At 42.3% G+C, this 22,084-nt stretch overlaps 1 protein-coding gene across 1 annotated transcript in view; it reads right to left on the reverse strand.

Annotated features, from left to right (window-relative positions):
• Positions 1-640: 640 nt before the first annotated feature.
• The window catches only part of disc1 (DISC1 scaffold protein), a 65,039-nt gene continuing 43,595 nt past the window's right edge, over positions 641-22,084 (reverse strand). The window contains exons 11-14 of the mRNA XM_071205621.1: positions 18,111-18,354; positions 16,000-16,044; positions 5,017-5,135; positions 641-2,468 (exon numbers count right to left, since the gene is read on the reverse strand). Of these exons, the coding sequence (XP_071061722.1) occupies positions 2,258-2,468; positions 5,017-5,135; positions 16,000-16,044; positions 18,111-18,354 (619 nt within the window). The 3' untranslated portion in view covers positions 641-2,257. The remainder of the gene's footprint in view (positions 2,469-5,016; positions 5,136-15,999; positions 16,045-18,110; positions 18,355-22,084) is intronic.

Consider the following 22,084-nt stretch of genomic DNA (forward strand, 5'->3'; position numbering starts at 1 on the left):
CATCAGGAAATATCTTACCCAGCTGTATCTGCCTGCTGAAAACCATCTAGGCTTTTCTCCGTGGCCATTTTATGAGCAGAGTGACCATGCAGGGCACCGCATGGCACAAGCATAGATTCAATTATGAGGTGGGGGTGATTGACAGGAAGGTGTGTGTGCCAGGCTCTGTCTATACACAGCCTGAGACTGATAGATGTGGAGACTTCTGGCCTGACAACTGCTACCTGGCTGTCAGTTAGAAAGTCACATTGTGCTGCTGGAAAAACCCTGCACACTCAGCTGTGTTTACAGCCCAGAGCACAGGACGGCAGACACGCCCCTGAGGATCCCCCAACATCGCCCTGCTCCAAAAATACAGGGTGAATTAGATGGAGACAAAGCACCATAAACCCATTTCCCCCCCATGTCCTCTGTGAGGCTGCCTCCCAATTAGCCACACCAGCGCTGCTGAGGCGAGATAACAATAGAAGCCCATGTATCCCCTAAAGACCTCACTGGAGGACCTTTATTACCGTATTGATATCTTCTACATGTCACTGCTGCCCCCACTTGCCTGGCAGCATGCCCGCAGATTTTATATGAGGGGAAATGAGCAGAGGGGCTGTAACTCAATACAAGAAGAAACCAGCAGGACACAGCATTAGTCTGGAATGGTACATGCTTTAATTAGTGAGATGCAGTAAGGAATAAATATAAAATATGATACAGCAAGCTGCACAGTAAATAAAAAAAACATGATTATGGGTGGAATTACGAAAATGTTTCTTGCAAAAGTAAACTGCCACCCAGTGGTATGAATAACCCTTTTCTGAGCTGACATAAAGTAAATAAAAACACTTGTCAGTGGCAGAAAAACTATTATTTAAGAAAAAGAAACAGCAGTTGCAAGCTGGGATATGTTATCCTTCAATACTTCCTTCATGCATATGTCACAATTTCACTATTGTGACTGATGTATTTTGAAATACAGCATCCATACAGTGCTTTAAGACAGGGTGGAAGAAAAATCTAAATATTGCATTTTCAACAAGATAAAAACAATAAAGTGTTCAAGTTAGCTTGATAGATAGATAGATTCAACTTATTGTCATTACACAGTACAGGTACCATGTAACAAAACGTTTCTCTGCATTTGACCCATCCTAGTGTTAGGAGCAGTAGGCTGCCATTATGTACGGAGCCCGGGGAGCAGTGTAGGGAACGGTGCCTTGCTCAGGGACACCTCGGTAGCACTTGGTCTTTCCGGGACTTTAACTGGTGACCTTCCAGTTGCCAAGCCAAGTCCCTATGGACTTCGCCACCACCGCCCACACCACAAACGAGTTATTTCAAGTCCAATCGTACGGAAAACACACAGTGCCTAGCTGACCTAAAAAAGAAGCATACATTTAAGTTTATGTGCACGACTGTTACCAGTAAAAGACGTTTTGGTTGTCCACCCTAAACAAATGCAAATAGGTGGTTTTGGTGAGTGATTGCTAATTTTTCAGCTTGAGTTGTCTATTTTAAAACATTTGTATCTTCTGGTATTTTTATCAAATGTTGATACAATTTGAAAGCAAGACTATGTAATTTTTGAAAGAAGCAAATAACAAATTCATACTTGGACAACAAAAAAAACATGAGAAATGCACCACAGCCTTGCTCAAATCAATACACAGGTTTCGTTGATGCAACTTTTCCGTAACATATATAGCGCCTATTTGGCTTATATTGAATTTTTGCTGTGTAACTAACATTACTGAGCCTTTTGTGTATGATCAAAAGTTACGCTTTAAGGCTGGCTAATCATTTCTAACTTTTAAGACTCAATTGGATTGTTAAGGAAAAACCCTTAATAATCAAAATGATCACCTAAAATGGGAAATGCTTTTATAGTAAACATTGAAAATACAAAATGACACATTATAGCTCTGCAAGACATGATCCTGTCTTCAAAACATCTTAATTAAGAAATAAATCGCCACGTGGCTTAAGGCACTCTTTACCTGGCTTTGAGGCAACAAATGGCATTAAAGTGTCTTATATTTTGCATTTGTATCAAAATCCTTCATGCTTTTCCTGTTTTATATGTATAAAAGACTACAGACTTTCGAAGGCTTTGTTCTGGAACTTTCAGCAGTACCAGAGGCTGGTTGTGAAGCTGAGTGAGGCTCGGCAGTAAATAGATGCAGTGTCACTCCTTCTGCAAAGCTGAGGTCAGACTCTCGGAGAGCCGGTCTATCTGTGAGTGGTCATAAAACACACAGCATTCATTTCATATGCCCCAGCTGTCACTGAAGTATTGGTCCTCTTCTTCTTCTTCCTCTTCTTCTTCTTCTTCTTCCACTTCTTCTTCTTCCTCTGTCCCGTTTTCCATGAGGTCGTCATCTTGTAACTCATTCCCTTCCTCCTCCTCTTCCTCTTGGAGCTGTTCAAGCATGCTTTGTAAAGTTGCTTTTACTTCCTGAACCTCCTTTTCCAACGACTGTGCGGCACGAGTTAAGGAAGAATCTGATGCTACAGACACAAACTAAGAGTCACATAAAAACATGTAAATAGAAAACATGCCAGCAGACAAATCTCGGGGCAAATGTGACACTTGTGGCCCAGGATGGTTAATGGTAACACCAGAGGACAGACATAACGTGATGAAGTCATCAATCTCCAATTTGGCCACCAAATGGATTACTGGGACAGATCATCAAGTCATAGCCAATTTAACCCCATCCAATTCAGTATTCATGAGCTCATCTCATCTGTGGAACCGGGAGCCGGAGTGGGGAACCAAACAAACAGACTGCCCAGTTAAATTATTCATAAACCATCGATGAAACGGGATAGAGGCTGTCATCAGTTGAGGGGATTGTTTAACCTGCTTAGAAACTGGGATTAATCGTGTGAGTGTCCATCTTAAGTGGCAAATCAAAGGGACGGCTTTGATGGCAGATGGGGCCTGATGGCTCATTTTACTGTCTGAATGGACACAGATTGTTCTCATTCATAATTAACCAACCATAAAAAAGACGGTTCGCATCACGTTTAAAGCAACATGGTCCAAATGGGACAAAAGTTCAAAATCATGTTATAGATCTTTAAATATTGTGTAGTCATTTTCAGGCTGAATCTGACAAAACAATCTATAGTAACCAGCATTTCGCCTTTTCAATTGGTACCCCAAGTTAGGCAGTTTTCAGAAATGAAGAAAAAAGAAAACAGTATTTTTGAAATACATTTCTCTTCCTCTCACTTCTCTGTCTTAAGCCCATCCCACCAGACGATCACTGGCTTTCATAAAGTTCATAAAGTAAGCTGTAGGAGCAGCCATTTCATTCAAACATCATCTCTATGATTGTGAGACTGATGCCATTATATAACAATTCTATACAATTATTTTCCTTTTAAGAGAAATTGTTGCTCTCAATCTCAGAAACACTTCTCCAACATATTCAGCCTCTCGTTTTGATACGTTTGTAATCCTTTTTCCAGGTTTCTTTGCAGTGTAAACAGTTGTTGCAAATGTTGAAATAGCTACTTTTAGACTATCAGGCTTATACCGAAGAAACTCATCTGAGTTTGTAGCCACCATCGACACCCTCTTCCTGAAATGGCCTGTGATTGGCTAAATCTCCAATTAATGAGCTAGATTTTGTAAAGCCTGAAAACAAAGCCAAGAGGAGGTGCATCAGTCTAGTTTTTAGTCAGAATTACCGAATATTGCCTACCTTACCTATCCCATCATTAAACTAACCACACTATATTATTGTTTTTCAATTCCAGTCCCTGCGGGTTGTCCAATGTACCTCCTTGTATTGAGAGAGGGGACTCAATTAAGACCCTTAGAGACTGGAGGTTTGATCTTCCTGTCACTATGGCAACAGTAATATAATCCTGAGTTCAGTGTCTGTTCAGTTTCTGCAACCCAACATCAATATTGTGCTGTGTCTTCAGTGTCCTCTAGTGTCCGTGACGCTTTTACATTAACTACAAAAGACCGGGATGAATGGCATGTAAGGACACTGCAACCGAGAGGTGGGGAGGAGCGGGCCAATCTGTCTTTCACCCTCTGCCAGGATGCACTCATATCATGCACTGACCCCTGACAGCCCAGCAGGGGACAGGAATCTCTAATCAGATGTGAAAAAGTCCGGCTACACTTCAACAGAGAGTGAAGGGTGTACGGCATAACGCACAGCTTTTATAGATCCTAAAAGGAAATAAACATCATCAGATTAGGAAAGTATTTCTGGCAGCCGGTGATTAAAGGAGAGAAATAGGACGTGACAGAAAATTAAAAACAGGTCAGATGGCAAATTATCTTCATCTTGGTGTTGAAATATTGCCTTTTCTATCCGTCTTAATAAGCTCACAGTGTAGAGGGGAAACGCGGAGGGAGAAAAACACACTAATCTATTTCCAATCAACTTTCTAATTAGCACGGGAAATTATGTATTGTGACCTGTAATCAGCCTCAACAGTTTCATTTGAGTCATTATCATGGATATTGTAATTTCCTCCGAGCCAGATCCAGCAAGTGGAAGCGAGCAGGCAGAGGAGAGGAGAGAGGGGGGGGGGTCAGCAGAAGCATGGACATTACGATATGATGAGGGCAGAGTCATTAGAGTGACATTCCTCTATCTGTCCTGGCGCTGCCCCTGCCGGCCGACTTTAATCTCAGCCCTTGGTGACTGGCAGCCCGCATCAAGCACTCTCTAATAACCTTGCTCTGAGTTTTACCATTTCATTTTCGGGTTGGCACGTCCAGCCTGTCAAAGAAAATCCTCTGATCGAAGTTTATCTTCAATTCCCCTTCCTGAATGGACCCATAGTGTCAGATAAGACGGGTTGATTTTTCTCAAAAGCTATATTTCCAGAACAACAGTTAGCCTAGAGGAAGTTCGGGTGTGTACCTTTGAGAGTTGGAAAGCCTCAAGGAAACTAGGTCCTGAAGATGGATGAACAGAGACAGAAACACGAACAGATAGAAAACAGTCAGTTTATATGATGTATGTATGCTTAGAGAGCAGTGAAAGGATATGGGTGAAGGCCTGATCCCGGTTCAGTATGGCCGTCTGCAATTCATCTTCCAAGGTCATTAGTCTGTCACTGATCAGCTCGCAGCGCTCTGTCAGATCTGCAGCCTCACTGCCCTCATCCTGGAAAGAAAAATGGATGAAATGATGGGTAATGAACGGGAGGGAAGATCAGCAATTGAAGCTGTAATGGAAATAGAAAGGAATAAACACAATAATCTGACAATAAAAAGCAAAAGAAGATAAATATGGGTTTTTTAAAACAGGTATAATAAGAACACTGGACAGTTGTGTAAGACACTTATAACAATGTGCTGTAACCATGTTTCTGAGCATTGCTATTGCCTATTTCCTCCCTTGTAATATCTCCTGGGACCATGTTGTTGCTCACAGTTAACTTTATGTTGAACAATGCTACAGAATTCACACAACATTATTGTGTCATGTATTGTTTGTGATATACTGAATATATATTTAGTTAGAGTTATTGCTGTTCTACAAGTGAGAGGGCATAGGTCCAAAGGAGTATGTGCTCATAGCCTTTTGTCGTAGTTCAAGGAGGTTTTCCATAATTCATTTGACACTAAATCCTCGACACTGTTCAGGCACAAGTCTGAAGTGGACGACTGCTGTGCAGTAAAAAGGTCGCTGCCAAAATGTGTCAAAGTCTCTAGGTCAAAATGTACACTATTTAACAGGTAGGAGTTGCACAACATTTAGCAATGTATGCACTTCAACTGAGGATGCTGTGAGTGTGTATTGGAGGCAAGATGGTGGTGTTGGAGGAGCAGAGTGCAGTAGGGCAGAGCATTCAGATAACCTTAATTAGAACAGGCCTCTTTGCAGACATTGTGTCATAGTTTCTTCACACTTATCAAGCGATAAGTCTTATGCACAGACAAACATAGTCTAATGTGACTCATAGCTTCAGGTAGAAAACATCAACTCCCTGCAGCTTTGATGTGTCACAACAATCACTGGCACGTCGTGTCTATGGTCTCTGTCCCGGAATAGCACTCCTTCTAGGGTGATGTAACTTCCAAAAAGAAATGTACAACAACACCAGGCCTGAGGCTTACATCTTCCCTGATGCAATTAAGGACTTAAGCAAGACTTGAAGGCAAAACAGCCCACAGGACAAACGGCTTCAAGAAAACATCATGTTTTTGTTTTGAGGCACTTAGGCTGCGGCCCCACGAGGACGAATTCGGTCGTTTGCGTTACTGTTTAGTGTCATATAGACCGTTCGGCCACACGAGGACGACCGAATACGGCACTGAACAACTGAGGAAACGACAACGGGTCCCAAGGTGGATAGAAATGCATACGCCACTCTCTGGGGGGTCAAACGGCTCCGTGTGTGCGCCCTATACGGACATTTTCAGATCACTGATAGTAGGCTTGTTTGAGACACATTGCGGCTCGCCTCGAAAGTAGACGAGAGTAGCCGATCGCAGCCGGGGGAGGTGTCAAAAAGCTTGCCTGAAGTCGGACAGCTCTGAGTCGGCTTCTTCTTCTTCATCTTCTTCTTCTTCTTCTTCTCTCGGTTTTTTGGCGGATTGCAAAGAACTTTAAGGTGCATACCGCCACCTCCGGAGTCGGCTTGACTCGGTTTGCATTTATATAGAATACACACGTGTTTAATCGTTAATGTCAGATATGTACTAAGTAAATACATTTGTTCCTGCTCAAGATTAGATTCAACTTTATTGTTATTGCACAGATTACAGGTACTGAGACAACGAAATGCAGTTTAGCTTCTAACCAGGTGCAACAAGCAGTGAAGTGAAAAGTAATGTACACAATCTACAGAATAACATATAGAATGAATTGAATGATGAATAAACAGTGGGGTATGAATACACTAGATATCAGCCTGTGAGCAGTATGAACAGTGTGTATGAATATGCTAAGATATATAAAGTATGAAAACGGTAAGCAGTATAGTATCAAATATATAGATATTAATTTCATGATGATAAACATTGTGGAACAATGATGAAAAATGGGAATGGATGTGGCGACGTAAAACTGACACAAAACAACAACACACTTTTGCCAGCCAATTGGAGAGTTTCATCAGCAGCACGTGGTAAAAACCACCAATGAGCGCTCAGCTCGAGATACCAGCGAGTCGTTTCCCATCAAGCATTTCGCTTCCGCAGCTCGTGGAGAGCAACTGCGCCAACTCGCCTCGCCTCGCTCTCAAGGCTGCGGGCGTCTTTGTCCCGCGAGATTTCAAAGTCTCATGTGGGCGAGCCTCCAGAGCAAGTCGGACAAAATGACTAACCATCATGCAACGCACGAGCAAGACGTTGATCGCAACTGGGCAGGTCTGCGCAGGTCTTGCTTGTCTCAAACAAGCCTAGTGATTGCGCAATAGCCCCGCCTCTCCCCACCTCTTCTGCTCACCTCCGCTTACCCCGCGCCAGTGCTGAAGTGTTTCGCCACTAGTGATGGGAATTCCGGCTCTTCTTGGTGAGCCGGATCATTTGGCTCGGCTCACCAAGAAGAGCCGGCTCTTTCGGCTCCCAAACGGCTCTTCAGTTTACGACATATTATACCTTTTAATTAAATCAAATGTAGCCCTGTTTTGACTAATGATTTATATGTGTACACATATATCACTTAAATTATTCAATACATCCTTTGTACGGAAGTATTCAAAAGTAAAAATTACATGTTTAATATAAATTATTTGCTGTGGCCAATTGTTTTCATTGCATTTACAGACCCGTGTAACTCTCTGATACCACCCAATGAGTGCATTGACTTGCTTGTAGAACCACGCTACACAAAACAGATAGCAACACCTATAAAAACTATTTAAAAAAAGGGGCTACTGTATCAACCTATATAAAGTATATAAATATAGTTTTTCTCCCTGCAGGAGAGGGGAGCGTGCTTTGAGATCAGCTGCTAGGCTGCAGCGGGGAGAAGAGGGGGACAAAAAGAGATCTCCGTCCTCCGTGTTTTATTCTTATAGAAGTAAGAAGAGAAGTAATGGGTCAGAAACCCTCCTTTTTACGCAGCGGTCCAGACATAGACATCAAACGGCGACACATATTCATTTGCCAGTTCCTTTGGCATTAGGGCAGGGATTACTAGATACTACCCAAGGTTTGACATAATGAATTGTGCTACTTTTAAAGCAAGCAACGATGTTTTCAAATCTGTAATCAAAAAGCTCCTCAAAAACACTATCGAAGCAGTTCCTGCCGTTGCTACGTTAGTTCAAACAGTAACAACGGACTGCTTTTCTTAGCGGATGCATGTCAATTTAAATCAATACATAAAACTATTTTTTAAATCAATAAAATCATTTTCTAAATTCATAAAAGCATTTCAATTATTATTGGGAGTCATGTCGTTACTTTGTTGAGAATGTGGTCATGTGTAATAAGCGGGATCATGTCCACATTGCACATTGCATAATGTGCCTTCATGCCGATCTAGATCCCTCCGCAAAAACAAAACAAAAAACGTCTCGTTCGCGGGCGAGAGCCGGCTCCCGTCGTTCACTTCAAAGAGCCGGCTTTTTGAGCCGGCTCGTTCGTGACCGACACATCACTATTCGCCACCAACAACAACAACAATGGCGGATCGCAGAGTTGCTATCGTGCTCCGGACGCTATTGACCATGCTACAGTTGTTTGTGCAACATCTACAGAAATAATGATGAGGCAATAGCCCCGCCTCTCCCCACCTCTGCTGCTCACCCCCACGTCAAAGTAAACTGCACCCTGAATTCAGATTATTTAGTCTAATCTGACAGGACGGAGACACGCAGCTCTGCCCACCTGCAGCTCCTCCCGCTGCAGCAAAACACACACTTCAAGTCAGATCATCACCCGTAGCTATTTTAATTACCTCTCAAACTCCCTAAACTAGTTATAAATATGTTTATTTTTACAGTCGGCCGGGTCACTCATTACTGGATCAGCTGCTGCATGAGACAGACACTGACGCTGTCTGAAGAGAGGGAGGAAAAAGAGAGGCTCCGTGTATTTTATCATTATATTATATAGAGTCGTTATTCATTTGTTTTAAAGCTCAATAAATAACAAAGAAGACCTTTGACCGGCACTTTTATAATTTTGTCCGGAAGATTTAAACTTTAATACACGCTGACTGGCGAAAAACTCTGCCCGGTTCCCTCGGCCCCCCACAGCGGAGAATAAACAGAAGGGCAACCATGACAACCATGCTTCTTCGCTGCTTTTGTGGAGGAAGTTACAGCGCCACGTACAGGCTCCTGCATATGTACTGCAGCTTCTCCAGCGGTTGGAGCTAAACGGAGCGGTCTCGTGTGGGCAGACACTATCCGGATAATTATTGCGTGGACGGAAGCCGTTTGCGATTGCGTTTGCGTTAATCCTATGCGTTTAGCCGTTTTCGTCCTCGTGGGGCCGCAGCCTTAGATGAATAAACAATCACTGACACAGGTCTATGTGATGCTGGGATCCCTGCGCTCCTATATCAATACGCTACACAGTCAACGTATAGATTGACTGGGCTGTTTGTTTGTCAAGGTTAGGATCTTCTTTGCCAGATAAGAGCCCCGTGTTTGTGCAGCTGATTGATTCTATACTTTACAGCCTCCAGTCAGCATTCGTAGAGTCAATACAAACACAGGATGGAAGACAAAAGCTGGCTGTGAAGAATGACACCTTTGGTACACAAACCTTTTAGCCAACCTTTCAGAAGATATTATTTTGCACCAGGTGGTGATAAAAACAATAGAAATGACTCTCTCTTTGTACGATAGAATCTCAGGCATACATAAAAAGCCACGTGGATTCCTGATACACCGCTAATGTTATTAAACTCACTTTTCTGACGCCTATACGTGCTGGTATGGTTATTAACACAATAACGAGTGAGAGATAGTAGGTAATTGTGCATGTTCCCATGGGTGCTGTTAGGCCCGGCACTTTGCTGCCCGGCGGGACATACAAAGCAATGATATTGCACTGGTATTTCACTCAGGGTTGTAATTGTTTAGGCGAACAATGAAGTAGCTGAGTTAATTTAAAACAAGCTTATAATTAACCAGTGTTTTTGTTATCATAGATTGATGCTCTGCAAGGAAGTGAGCGGGTCCACACAGTGATCAGTTTATAAGACTGTCTACAAGGTCATTTATAAATATGTGCAGTGACAGTATGAGGTCTGTCTGTAGCTGTGTCCTAATTATGTACTACGCACAACTCAATGGTTTTGGGGATGTTTTCACACTGGCAAAGTGACATATTTACTCAAAAAGAGTACAAAAAACTCCTTTCTGTTCTCACAAAGTATCCTTGAGGGCTGACAACCATCTGGAACTGTTTTTCATGGCCCAATTCCATACTAAATACACGTATAGTATCTGCTATTATAGTCTGTATTCAAGATATCAACATACTTAAAGGGCATGATACAATACATGTGCTTTTAAACATCGATCAGCCCACACTTAAGAATGTCACTGACAATTAAACTTTGCAAAGAGAAAGCTTTTTTTGTTTTAAAAACTGAATTATTCCATTTTATTTATTTGTCTCACAAGCATTCACAGATGACCACCTTATTTATTATCATTTTTAAATACAATACAATAATGTCCATCAGCAATTCACTCGAAACTAAAAGATTAATTTTCATAATGAAAGTTTTTAGTGTACTATATTTTGTCACTTATAACTTTGTAACACACAATTACCGACCATTGTTATAAAATATCTTTTTCTTTGTGAATTTTGAAGTTGCAGTTTGATTGACGTCACTTGTACTTTACCTAATTACCTGTTAGTTATACTTACTGCAATAACAATATTCTATACGTACAATTAGTATGGAGTAAGGAATTGTGGCGACGCAATAATCTCCTCGAACATGCTTTCATTATTAGAACTACCTGATTAACAAATCTAATCAAAGCCGCCGGATGTACTAAATGTCTTTATAGGTGTACGTTACTGTGGATCAGTATGAAGAGGGGGATGTAAGAAAGGACCTTGAGAGGATAAAAGAACAATTAGTAGAGATTACAAGAGAATGGAGTTGTGCTAAGACACACACTTGCACACATACACACCAATCAATCTCCATTGTGCAGCAGGGCAGCGGCTTGGCAGCGGCTAAGTGGAAATCATTTACTTAAAGTCATTATATAAAGGAGAAAGAGGTCGGATACTGAGAGGCAGAGAATCCCGCTCCTCCACAGCGCTATCACAACACCATCAAGACTCAGATAGTATATTTAACAGCCATTACAAAGTGCTGCATCAGCTACGTTTTCATAAATCCGATGTGATTCAAAGTTACGTTGCACTTTCCCATACCTTGGGCATAAGCCTGAACTGACATTTAGTTAATGTTGCTAAGCCTGTCAAGTTGTATGATATGTTGGTAGATTTACTATCAAACTTCTGACAAACAACTGGTTCTCATACCGATGGAGACGAGCTATTCATTACTAACCAGAGTCAGTAGATTTTCACAAAAAACTAATAAAAATAACTTGCTAATTAACTGGCTTAAGTTAAAGGGTCTTAGATATGCTCTTGATGATAACACATGATACATTGTTCTAAAAGGAGTCTAAAGACACATGAGCGTTTCTATGTTTCCTCAGTCCTTTGTTCTCTAGGTTATTCTCATTTGAACACCATATTTTGTTTTCATGCATGAATCGTCAGTTGTGTGTTCCATTGTGTCAATATGTTGAAATGTTGAAAGACAGTTTTTCTTGACTTTAGACATTGATACATCCCTTCAACAGATTTCTAACATTCAAACGCATTTGAAACATCAATAATCTATTATTCTTTTGTCATTCATCTCATACCATAAAGACTCATGGAGCATAGGAATGACTCGAAACATGTCGCAAGACGTTTGCATCCTCACCAGTTGCTGATTTATTAAGACAACATTGAAATAAGTAGTCCTATTGTATTATAGTGGTTAGTTAATCCTAGTACCATACAGCAGGTGAAAAGTAAAGAAAGCTAGAATAGACCTGTATATTGTTCTATTATAACCTTGTTTGGCTACTTATGGCGCATTTCCACTGCAGCGGGTCGCCCCGTTTAAGCGTCCTTAATCGTCCTCAAGCGGCCAGGCCAGTTTTTGGTGGCCTTTCCATATAGCGTAGCACCGGCTAGCGGGTACTTTTTCCCTCTTTTTCCGGCCCCATAAAATCGTGGTTCTGTCAGGCCAGGGCCAGGGCTGAACTAGTGACGTCAACACTCTCGATTGCTGATTGGTCAGAGATAATCGTCACAAGATCGCGCGCGAGATCATCCCTAGCGTCGCATATATATCTAGAAGCAAGCTTGCAGCATTTTTGTAAACGGAGGAGCTACAACAATGGCAACGTCAAAGAAAAGCACACCGTGTTCGACCGAGGAGGTGACGACGTTCCTACATCTCATTGTGGATGATAAAATCCAGCGGGAACTCGACGGAACAACTCGAAATGTGAAGCCGATCGCCCCGCCTACACTGCGTTGCTACCCCAGGTCCTAAACTGTAATGGGAATGCGCCACGGCCTCGGACGGCCAGCGAGGCAGCCCGAGGCCTGAGCGAGGACGCTTAGGGACGCTTAAACGGGGCTACCCCGCTGCAGTGGAAATGTGCCATTAGCCTACAACAGGTGTCTCAGACTCCAGACGCGGCCCGCGAGACAGTTTCTCATGGCCCCGTTGTTGATATCATGTAATAGTGTTAATACGTTTGCGCTTTCACATTTTAATTACATTTTTGGATTGATCCCGCTGCTGGCAGGGAACTGCTGCGCGCAGTTCCCTCGCCCCTCGCCCCTCCCCCCTCCGAGGGAACTCCGCCACGTCAATCAAATGCGTGCAGTGAGTGATCCAAAAGTGACAGAGTGGAAGGAAAATATATCGCCCAGTCATGTCTACATCAAAACTTTCAGGGAAAAGAAAAGTCGATGATGACCACAGAAGATTTCAGGAGAAGTGGCAGACTGAATATTTTTTTGTCGAGTACAGGGGAAATGCAACGTGCCTTATATGCACAGAGAAAATCGCTGTATACAAGGAGTATAACGTCAAACATCACTACTCAACTAAACATGCAGAGTATGCAAAATACCTGGGAGACGAGAGAGAGAAAAGAGTCATAGAGCTAAAAAAAAATCTATGGAAGCAACAAAATCTCTTCAAGAAAGGACGCAATGAGGCTGATTCAGCAGTCGAAGCTAGCTATGTGGTGAGTGAGATGATTGCTAAGGCGGGAAAGCCGTTTACGGAAGGAGAGTTTATAAAAAAGTGCATGTTGCAGGCTGCAAGTATAGTCTGTCCGGAAAAGAAGGGTCAGTTTAACAACATCAGCCTGTCAGCTAACACAGAGCGCATTTCTGACTTATCAAGTGACTATATGATCAGCTGTGCGACAAAGCCAAACTTTTCTGTGCATACTCTGTGGCTCTTGATGAGAGCACGGACATCACTGACACCGCTCAGCTCGCAATGTATGTCCGTGGTGTTGATGACAAGTTTGAAGTGACAGAGGAGTTGCTTACAGTGAAACCAATGCATGGCCAGACCACCGCTCAGGAGATATTCCAGCAGCAACTGTGTGATGCCATTGCGGATATTGGTCTGCCATGGAAGAGGTTTGTTGGAATTACGACCGACGGAGCGCCATCAATGACAGGGAGGGAAAATGGGCTGGTGGCACTTGTTCAAAGAAAACTGGAGGAGGAGGGTGTGGAGGAGGCTATTGCTCTGCACTGCATTATCCATCAGCAGGCCCTTTGCAGCAAATGCTTGAAGTTTGACAATGTGATGTCTGTTGTTGTGAAATGCATCAACTATATCAGATCCAGGGGCTTAAAGCACCGCCAGTTCCGTGCTTGTTTGGAGGAAATTGAGTCAGAATATGAGGATGTGCTCTACTTCACAGAGGTGCGTTGGCTCAGCTGGGGAAACGTTCTGAAGAGGTTTTTTGAGTTGAGAACAGAACTGAAAGTATTCATGCTGGAGAAGGGGGGGATGGCTGTTCCTGAGCTGAGTGATCCCAAATGGCTCATGGACTTAGCTTTTCTTGTTGACATCACGCAGGAGCTGAATGCACTGAATAAGAAGTTGCAGGGCCAGGGCCAGCTTGTCAGTGCAGCATATGACAATGTCAAAGCATTCTCTACAAAACTGGTGTTATGGAAAGCCCAGCTCCCTCAGAAAAACCTCTGCCATTTCCCAGCATGCAAGGCTCTCATGGACAAGGGCATTCAGTGGTGAGAAGTATGTTGATGCCATTGTGAAGCTACAGGAGGAATTTGATCAGTGGTTTGCAGACTTCAAGACACACAGAGCCACTTTCCAAATGTTTGCAGACCCCTTCTCCGTTGATGCGGAAAATTCCCCTGGTGTGCTTCAAATGGAGCTCATTGACCTGCAGTGCAATTCTGAGCTCAAAGCCAAGTTCAGGGAAGTGAATGGGAAAGCAGACAAGCTTGGACAGTTCATGAGAGAATTGCCCCCTCCTTCCCTGAGCTTTCCAGGATGTTCAAGCGGACCATGTGCCTATTTGGGAGCACATATATGTGTGAACAGCTCTTCTCCACCATGAACTTCAATAAGTCAAAGTACAGGTCCAGACTTACTGATGAACATCTTCAAGCCATACTAAGGGTTTCAACTGCTTCCTCCCTCAAACCAAATGTGGCTCAGCTGTGTGAGAGGAAGCGCTGCCAGGTCTCTACCAGCAAGGAGTAGGCAAGAGCAACTGTAAATAGTTATGTTGTGAAGAACCGTTCATGTTAAGAAGATGTTGAAGAACTGTTAATGTTGTATTTTTTAATACATTTTTTGTGGAATACTTGAAGCGGCCCAGACGTGCCCAGACTCTACGTCCAGCGGCCCCCAGGTAAATGGAGTCTGAGACCCCTGGCCTACAAGGAAGACAGAAGTCAAGTTTTGCTTTTATTGTTGTATTTTTAAGCGTTATGTTTTTAATTTGTTGTGGTCCTGCCTGATGCTCACCATACTGCATCTTATTATTTATAGTCACATGCATTTTGAAGCATTTGGACTACCCATGTTGTAAATGTATTATCTTTTCAATTTAGACACAAAATCTATTGCATATGTCCGTCCTGGGAGAGGGATCCCTCTTCTGTTGCTCTCCCTGAGATTTCTCCCATTTCCCCCCATTAACTGTGGGGTTTATTTGGAGGTTTTCCCTTGTCCGATGTGAGGTTCGTAGGACAGAGGGTGTCATATTCACATTCTGTACAAACTGTAAGTCCACTGAGACAAATGTAAAATGTGTGATATTGGGCAATATAAATAAACTTGGATTGATTGACTGACTGTTACGAAAAGAAGGAGCACTAAGTGATGATTCTGTTATCTCAGGTAATGAGTTACCCTGGGTCGCTGGATGAGCATTGGAAGTATCGCATGGCTAGGTTATAACGCTAACATTTGCAGCTTACATTAGAAGAGATTACCATTACGTAATCCATTCCTTATGATTTTGACTTAGGTATCACCTCTATAAATACTCTTGCTTCCACTAAAGCCTTGTGCACATTGCTTCACATGTGGAGAAATCTAATGTTAGACGATTATGAAACTAAGAAAAAACATGTATCCATATTTTTCAGCCTCACATCAGTGTATTGCAGTTTAAAATCCTGTATGGGACACGTCCCTTATAAATACAGGTACTATTTGGCGACCAGGTGTGAATGAATAATATAAATGTATGAATTTAAAGCAGGGATGTGAGGAATGGATAGTACTGCTTAAATAAAGGTCCATGTGCAGACTCAGACGTTCAGCGACCAGCCAACGCTCCTCATGGAGATCAGTATTGATCCGAGGGTCCAAAAGGCGACAGAGGTCATGTTTAAGTCGAGGTCAACTAATGGATTGTTCTTTGTCACAGTCAGCCCAGCGTCGATGCAACTGACACTTTAATTACACTGATAACATTCCAGCATACAGCGACAGTATTATCGTTACCAACCTCTGGGTGAATGTCCTCCATGCAGAACAAAAACTCCTCCAATTTCTGCAACAAAAGGAAACATTTGTTGAGGCCACACACTTGCTCGTGAATGATTGAAAACGCAATTATGTTTGCTGTGTACTGTATGTGTGCAGCAGCATCATCATAATGAGAAGAGGTTGTAATTATTCATCACCAAAACTGAGGAGAAAATAGATTAACTGGCTCATCTGTACTGCAGGTTTTCCATTGTTATTATTCAAAGTGTGTAATTGTACATTCTTCACTAAGGAAGCCAGTAATTACTGTACCTATTGGAGGCTAACATTGTTTGTGGCTTCAGGGTGAATACAGAAGAAAGGCAACAACAAATAATAATCAGCTAAGTTTTAATTAATATTTTTGAATCAAATGTGAGATATTCGTAACTTCATGCTCTCCTCGCTTTGCTCCCCAGTAAACACAACTCTTCGTACAGTATCTGAGATCTTTTTGCTACAAATTCTTAACCAGCACAGACTGGATCTTTTCTCTTTCCAATTACATCCATCTCACAGCAACATGTAATCTGGCACATGTAGTTTTGTGAAGATTTTCTGGCATCCAACTGATAATATACTCTTCTTTTGTCTGTGGCCTTGAGATGAAAAGACTCTTATCCACCAAACAAGCAGGACATTTTTGATACGAGGGTCCTTGAAAATTCTTAAAAACGAAATAAAAATCGTACTTTACATATGCAGAAAAATACTAAGTGGCGGAAATGTAGGAATAATAGTAGAGGACGTTTTTCTAAATAATGTTTTCATAAGAAATAACTGAGCATGCTATTGCTTCTCCGTCCATGAACTACAATGATTATTTCTACTGTATTTTGTGCAAATTCAAAGCAAAATTGTGAGTCATTCTAAAATGTCTAAATTGAGCAGTACTGATGTTTGGAAATTCTAGGATTTATGCTTGACAAAATGTATTTCTGCAGCCCCAAGATAAACATGTTGCTACATGGTGGGATTCTAGCTTAAAGGGACACAGAAGGTATTGGTGCTGGTATGAGACAAAAGTGAGGAATGGTAGGGCTGTCTCACCTTTTTAGTTCTTGGAGAAATGTTAGGAGGGGCCGGGCTTTAGGAGGAGAAAGAAAAGCAGAGAGAAACAAAAGGGAAAAGCAGAAAATGGATCCATGCAGTTTGGAAAATGCGGTCAGGCAGGGCAAGGAAAGAAGATATTGATGCAAAGTTTATATTTATGTTTGCAGAGAGAGACTATGAGAGGTTAAGAGGGTGTAGGACTAACTGTAGGAGAATTACATATGAGAAGGAAGTTTCACAGCTTGAAGTTTTAAAACTTTCAAGTGGAAATTCTGCCAAGAGCACTAGTACATTGACAAATATTTGCTTATGGCCACAGTCCAGTAAATTGATACTGTAAAAAGTACAATTAAAATTAAAGCCAAGCGTACAAAATATAGTCTCTCAAAACAAGTCTGGCAAGTGTGCTATTTTTTGTATTATTACTGTCTGCGTGGCTTTGTTCCTATCTTAGGCGAGTCTGTCAGACTACGTGGGCGGAGAAAAGTGTGAGAAGAGGAGAGAATGAGATGGACTCTGCCCTGAGGCAGTGGACCTCAACTCACTGTGGGATAGTCCAGCAGGCTTGCAAAAACACACACACACACACACACACACACACGCACACGCACATGTATACACACACACACACACACACATCATTCCTACTAAACGCATGCAGTCATGCAGAAAGAGACTCTTAAATCTGTACAACGTTGAATGAGGCTCTTCAAAAAAGCCAAATATAATTCCAAATGATTGCCTCCCCAACGCCTACATGTTCCTAGTTTAGAAATACCTCCGGGCTGAAGTGTTAATAGTCTGCTGCTCATCTCGCTGTAGCCGACAGACTTTTATGTTCTGACAACAGCTGAACTGAAAATGTCCGCTCCAGTCAAGTGGTAAGACTGACCGAGCAGGCACACTCAGGTTTCACAATTCGGTGAAACAGCAAAAGAAGAGGAAAAGCAAGGGAATCTATAAAAAGCTGTTCTACATTGACCTTTCAGTGGAAAATAGGTGTTATGTGTAAAAACGATGGAGACATAGTTGCATTACCTTGGTGAACTCTGAGTTCTGTAGGTTAGCCTCGGGACACCAGCGCCCTCCCAACGCAGTCAGCATGGCGCAGTCTTCTTCTTCTTTGGAGCTCGGCTGGTTCGGAGGATAAACTTCTGCAGTGGGGAGGTCTTCCATGTCTCCTCCACTGCAGCTGGGAGTCCGCAGCTGCAGGACTCGCAGGAACAGGTGACACGCTTCCAGGTCGGCTTCCCAGATCCGCTCCAAGCCTGGGCAGCCACAGCTATAGAGAGAAACAGAACAGATGCAATGTGATATAATATGAAACATTTGAACTAGCAAACAAGAGTTGAATCTCATGGGATTTTCAGCCAAGATGGTGGGGAAGATGACAAAAACAGGGATTGAATCCTCTCGAATGGAGCCTATTTTTATTGGGTCTCAACATACCAGATATGAAACAAATGTGCAGATGCTCTTATTACTATTTCTATGGATGTCAGTTTTTTTTAGCCGTGACAAAGAGCGAAATAAAGCCTGCAACAAACTAGGCATTGCTTGTATTTAGCCTAGCACATTCAAAGCTAGTTTTGAGGAGTGAAGAGTTGGCAGTCTGCAGGTTTTTTTTTTTAAAGTTTGAATTTCGGTGCAACCACCTGAGGCCCTTCAGCATGCAGCCATTAATATGCACAATATCAGACCCATTGTTCGGCCATTATGTGGGATTAGCTGTGGACAGACAGCCCTGTATAGCAGTCATATGTGTTACAAAACAACAAAGTTAAAACAGTAATACATGCATATTTCAAATGTCATGTGTTAAAATAACTATTTGACATTTTGGTAAATGCACTTTGTCCCTTTCTTGCAGAGAATTAGATGAGATGATCGATATCAGTCCTGTTTGTCCCTTAAGTATTGACCTGATACACAGACACAATTAGCTTAGCTTAGTAAAGCAAAGATTGGAGGCAGGAGAAAACGATGTTTAACCACATGGGTTAACACAACTTATACAACCTATATATTATGTTAATTTAATGTATGGTTTGGCGATATTGAAATTCCTCTACTGACGATGTTGCCTGTAAAAAAAATACGACAATGAAATAAAATGTGGCAATGTTAATCTTGTCTTATCTCTTCTTTTTATCATGCAGATAAAAAGTAAGCATGCTCACAAGATTTATAGAATAGTAAAGAATAGTTGGTACGATGCACAAAATAAATGAAAAAACTAAAAATACACCGAAGTGCATCTGAGCTAAGTAGTTGTAAAGGCACATTAAAGGACATCTTTATTAACATCTCTGATAAAGCACTGACAAAAGAGTGATGAGGGGAGTTGTAAGTCCATTCAGAGGATGTAATGCGAGTGAATGTCCTCTTTGTAGGCTGCCCCTTTCTTCAAAGAGAAAGAAGAGAGAGCCTGGATGTGATCATATGGGCTGGGGTCAGTGAGCAGGAGTTCAGGGGGAGGACAGGAACATTGCTTTTGTTTATCTACTCAGTGAGTTAGTATCCGTCATCCTTTCTCACTCTCCCTGCCCTGACCCTTGTGACACCCCCAATGGAAGCTTCACGAGTACAAACTGAGGAGGACAATTAAAGCTGTTATATGTGATTGAATGTATTATTCAGAAAATGAGTGACACGGGTCACTGACCGGTAGACTTCTCCGTCCATTGTTCTATTATTTAGGTTGAGCTGGTCCCTGTGTGAAAGCAAGAGTGCACCAGACACTTGTTGGTATCTGATCGTCCAGCATGGTGACGGTTCAGCTGAGGGGAGGGAGGTTTGTTCTCCATTCATAACATCACTCCTTTTTCACCATTAACGTTAAATGAAAACTCCTGTACTGGCTCAAATTTGAGACCTCTGACATTTTTATTCTCCTTCTTTCAGTGACCTTTAGATAACAAATCCCCTCCCAAATAACTAAGCTCTTGGGGGACATTTAAAGAACCAATTCCATTGATCTTAAAAATTCTGCCATTTATTATGGTTTCAGAGAAATTAAAATGCTAATGTTCAACACTAAAGAGCAGAAATATGTCTTTGCTGGAGCTATGTATCCAGGAATACAAACTAAAGCTGACAGGACGCAGGGACAGAGACGAGGGTTATGTCCATGCAGTAAGAAGAAGAAATGTCTACAATCTCTTTGTTTTTGCCCATTTCCCAACCCAGGAGGAGGTTCTCTGTCACAATCAGTCATTCTCACATTGACGGATTCCATACTCCAAGGCAAGCACACAGTTATATACTGTATAAGCCCCGATAATATATTCACTATTTTCACCTGGAGAGTGCCTCCTTGCTGTGCAGTTAGATTTGATAAATTGCTCGTTCTCCATCATACGTAAACAAACTCAAAAGCAAAAAAAACGATCAAACAATAATATTGTTTAATCCCTCCCTCTGTTCCTTCCACTCTCTCACGGTGATGAGGGCCCCCTGAAAATTGAATGCCACTTGTTTTCCAGCCCATCTCCTGCCTGAAAAGGCTGCCAACGCACGCCTCTCAGCCGTTCTCTAACCTCCATTTGGCACACAGACAATAGAAAAATTGCTCCGCCCGGCCCCCCTGCCCTCGCCAATTCGCTACTCAACGCCGCCGCTTCTGAATGCTGCTAAAGTGGGGACGCACCCAGTGAGCCATGCCATTGTTATTTGTCTCTTCTGAAGTGCACACACACAGTTATGGGTGGGCACACATGTGTTAACTTACACACATACTCATAAATCATCCTCTGTGGGGATTCAGTCTGCAATCGTACAATCCTACACAAATGTCAAAGCGGGCCTCATCTATCACAATGGCTTCTCTTCAACGACAAACACAATTTGTTACAAGTTAGTGGCATTGGCATTATGGTTCTTTGTTCTGATAATGCAGACAACATGTCAGCTTCTAAGCATCTCTGTCATGCTGGCCTCCTGGTGCCCGTCGGTAAGAACCTCGCTCGGGGGTTAATTGGTGGCAGCCGCTCGGCCTGCCATCTGACAGTGGTAGTGTGTGGGCGTGCTGCTCTGCTGACGGCCCAGTAATAAGAAGGAGAGACAGGCAGGCACACTCTTTCTACAGTCTCTCACCCCCCCCTCTGACTCCCCCTATGGGACTGCTGACTAACAGGACTGCTCTTTCTCCTTAAGGCATTACGTACAGACAGGCAGAGGAAGAATTATAAATAAAAACTGGTGAAGGAAGGAGCAGTGGTCCGGTCCTGCTGCTGACAGTAGGTGTAGTTAGATCTCTCCAGAGGGAGAAGTATTCTGAACTCCACCCAGAATCAGATCATTTGTCCAGCTCCATCTTCAGCTGCATCTTCACGTGTCACACATGAATATAAATGACAAACAGCCTCTATCGTCAGTCACAGCTGGATTTGTTTTTTGCTATCTAAAGATAACTCATTTCCCTGCCTAATTACTACCCTGAATAAAAATGAAATTAACGTGACTTTCACCTGTACTTTAATGCCAGCGCTTCTGATATCAAGCATCCCCAAAAGCCATGAACAGAATAGAAATCCACACATTTTAAGCCAAAAGGAGATGTTAACATGTTCGCCTAAAACATGCAGCAACATTTCAAATAACACCGTGGAGAGGTGCTAATACTACAGGGAAATGCATGGGGGTGACTACCTTATGAGGTGTGATGGTGAACTGAAAGATTTGTAAGGTGGGTGCCTTGGTGTCTGGGGAGGTTTTACAGCTGAAAGCTGAGCAACCAATGTCCCTTTGTTAGAAACACTGTTGTACATTCACAGTTGTGTACATTAAGAGTGATAAGAGAGGTTTTTTTTCACACCCTTCTTCGAGGCTCTCGCAATTTTAATGACTTCTACACCAGTTGGATTGTGTCCATTAAATATGATAAATGACATCCAAATCTCAACAGAAGAGTGCATAAATGTAGGAAATATTCGAAAGGCATTTCCTAATTAAACATTTACATAATGTATTAAACAAGTGTGCGGTGCTGCTAATCTGAATAAAATGGTTTT

Source organism: Pseudochaenichthys georgianus, chromosome 15, assembly GCF_902827115.2.
Source record: "Pseudochaenichthys georgianus chromosome 15, fPseGeo1.2, whole genome shotgun sequence".
Lineage (NCBI taxonomy): Eukaryota > Metazoa > Chordata > Actinopteri > Perciformes > Channichthyidae > Pseudochaenichthys > Pseudochaenichthys georgianus.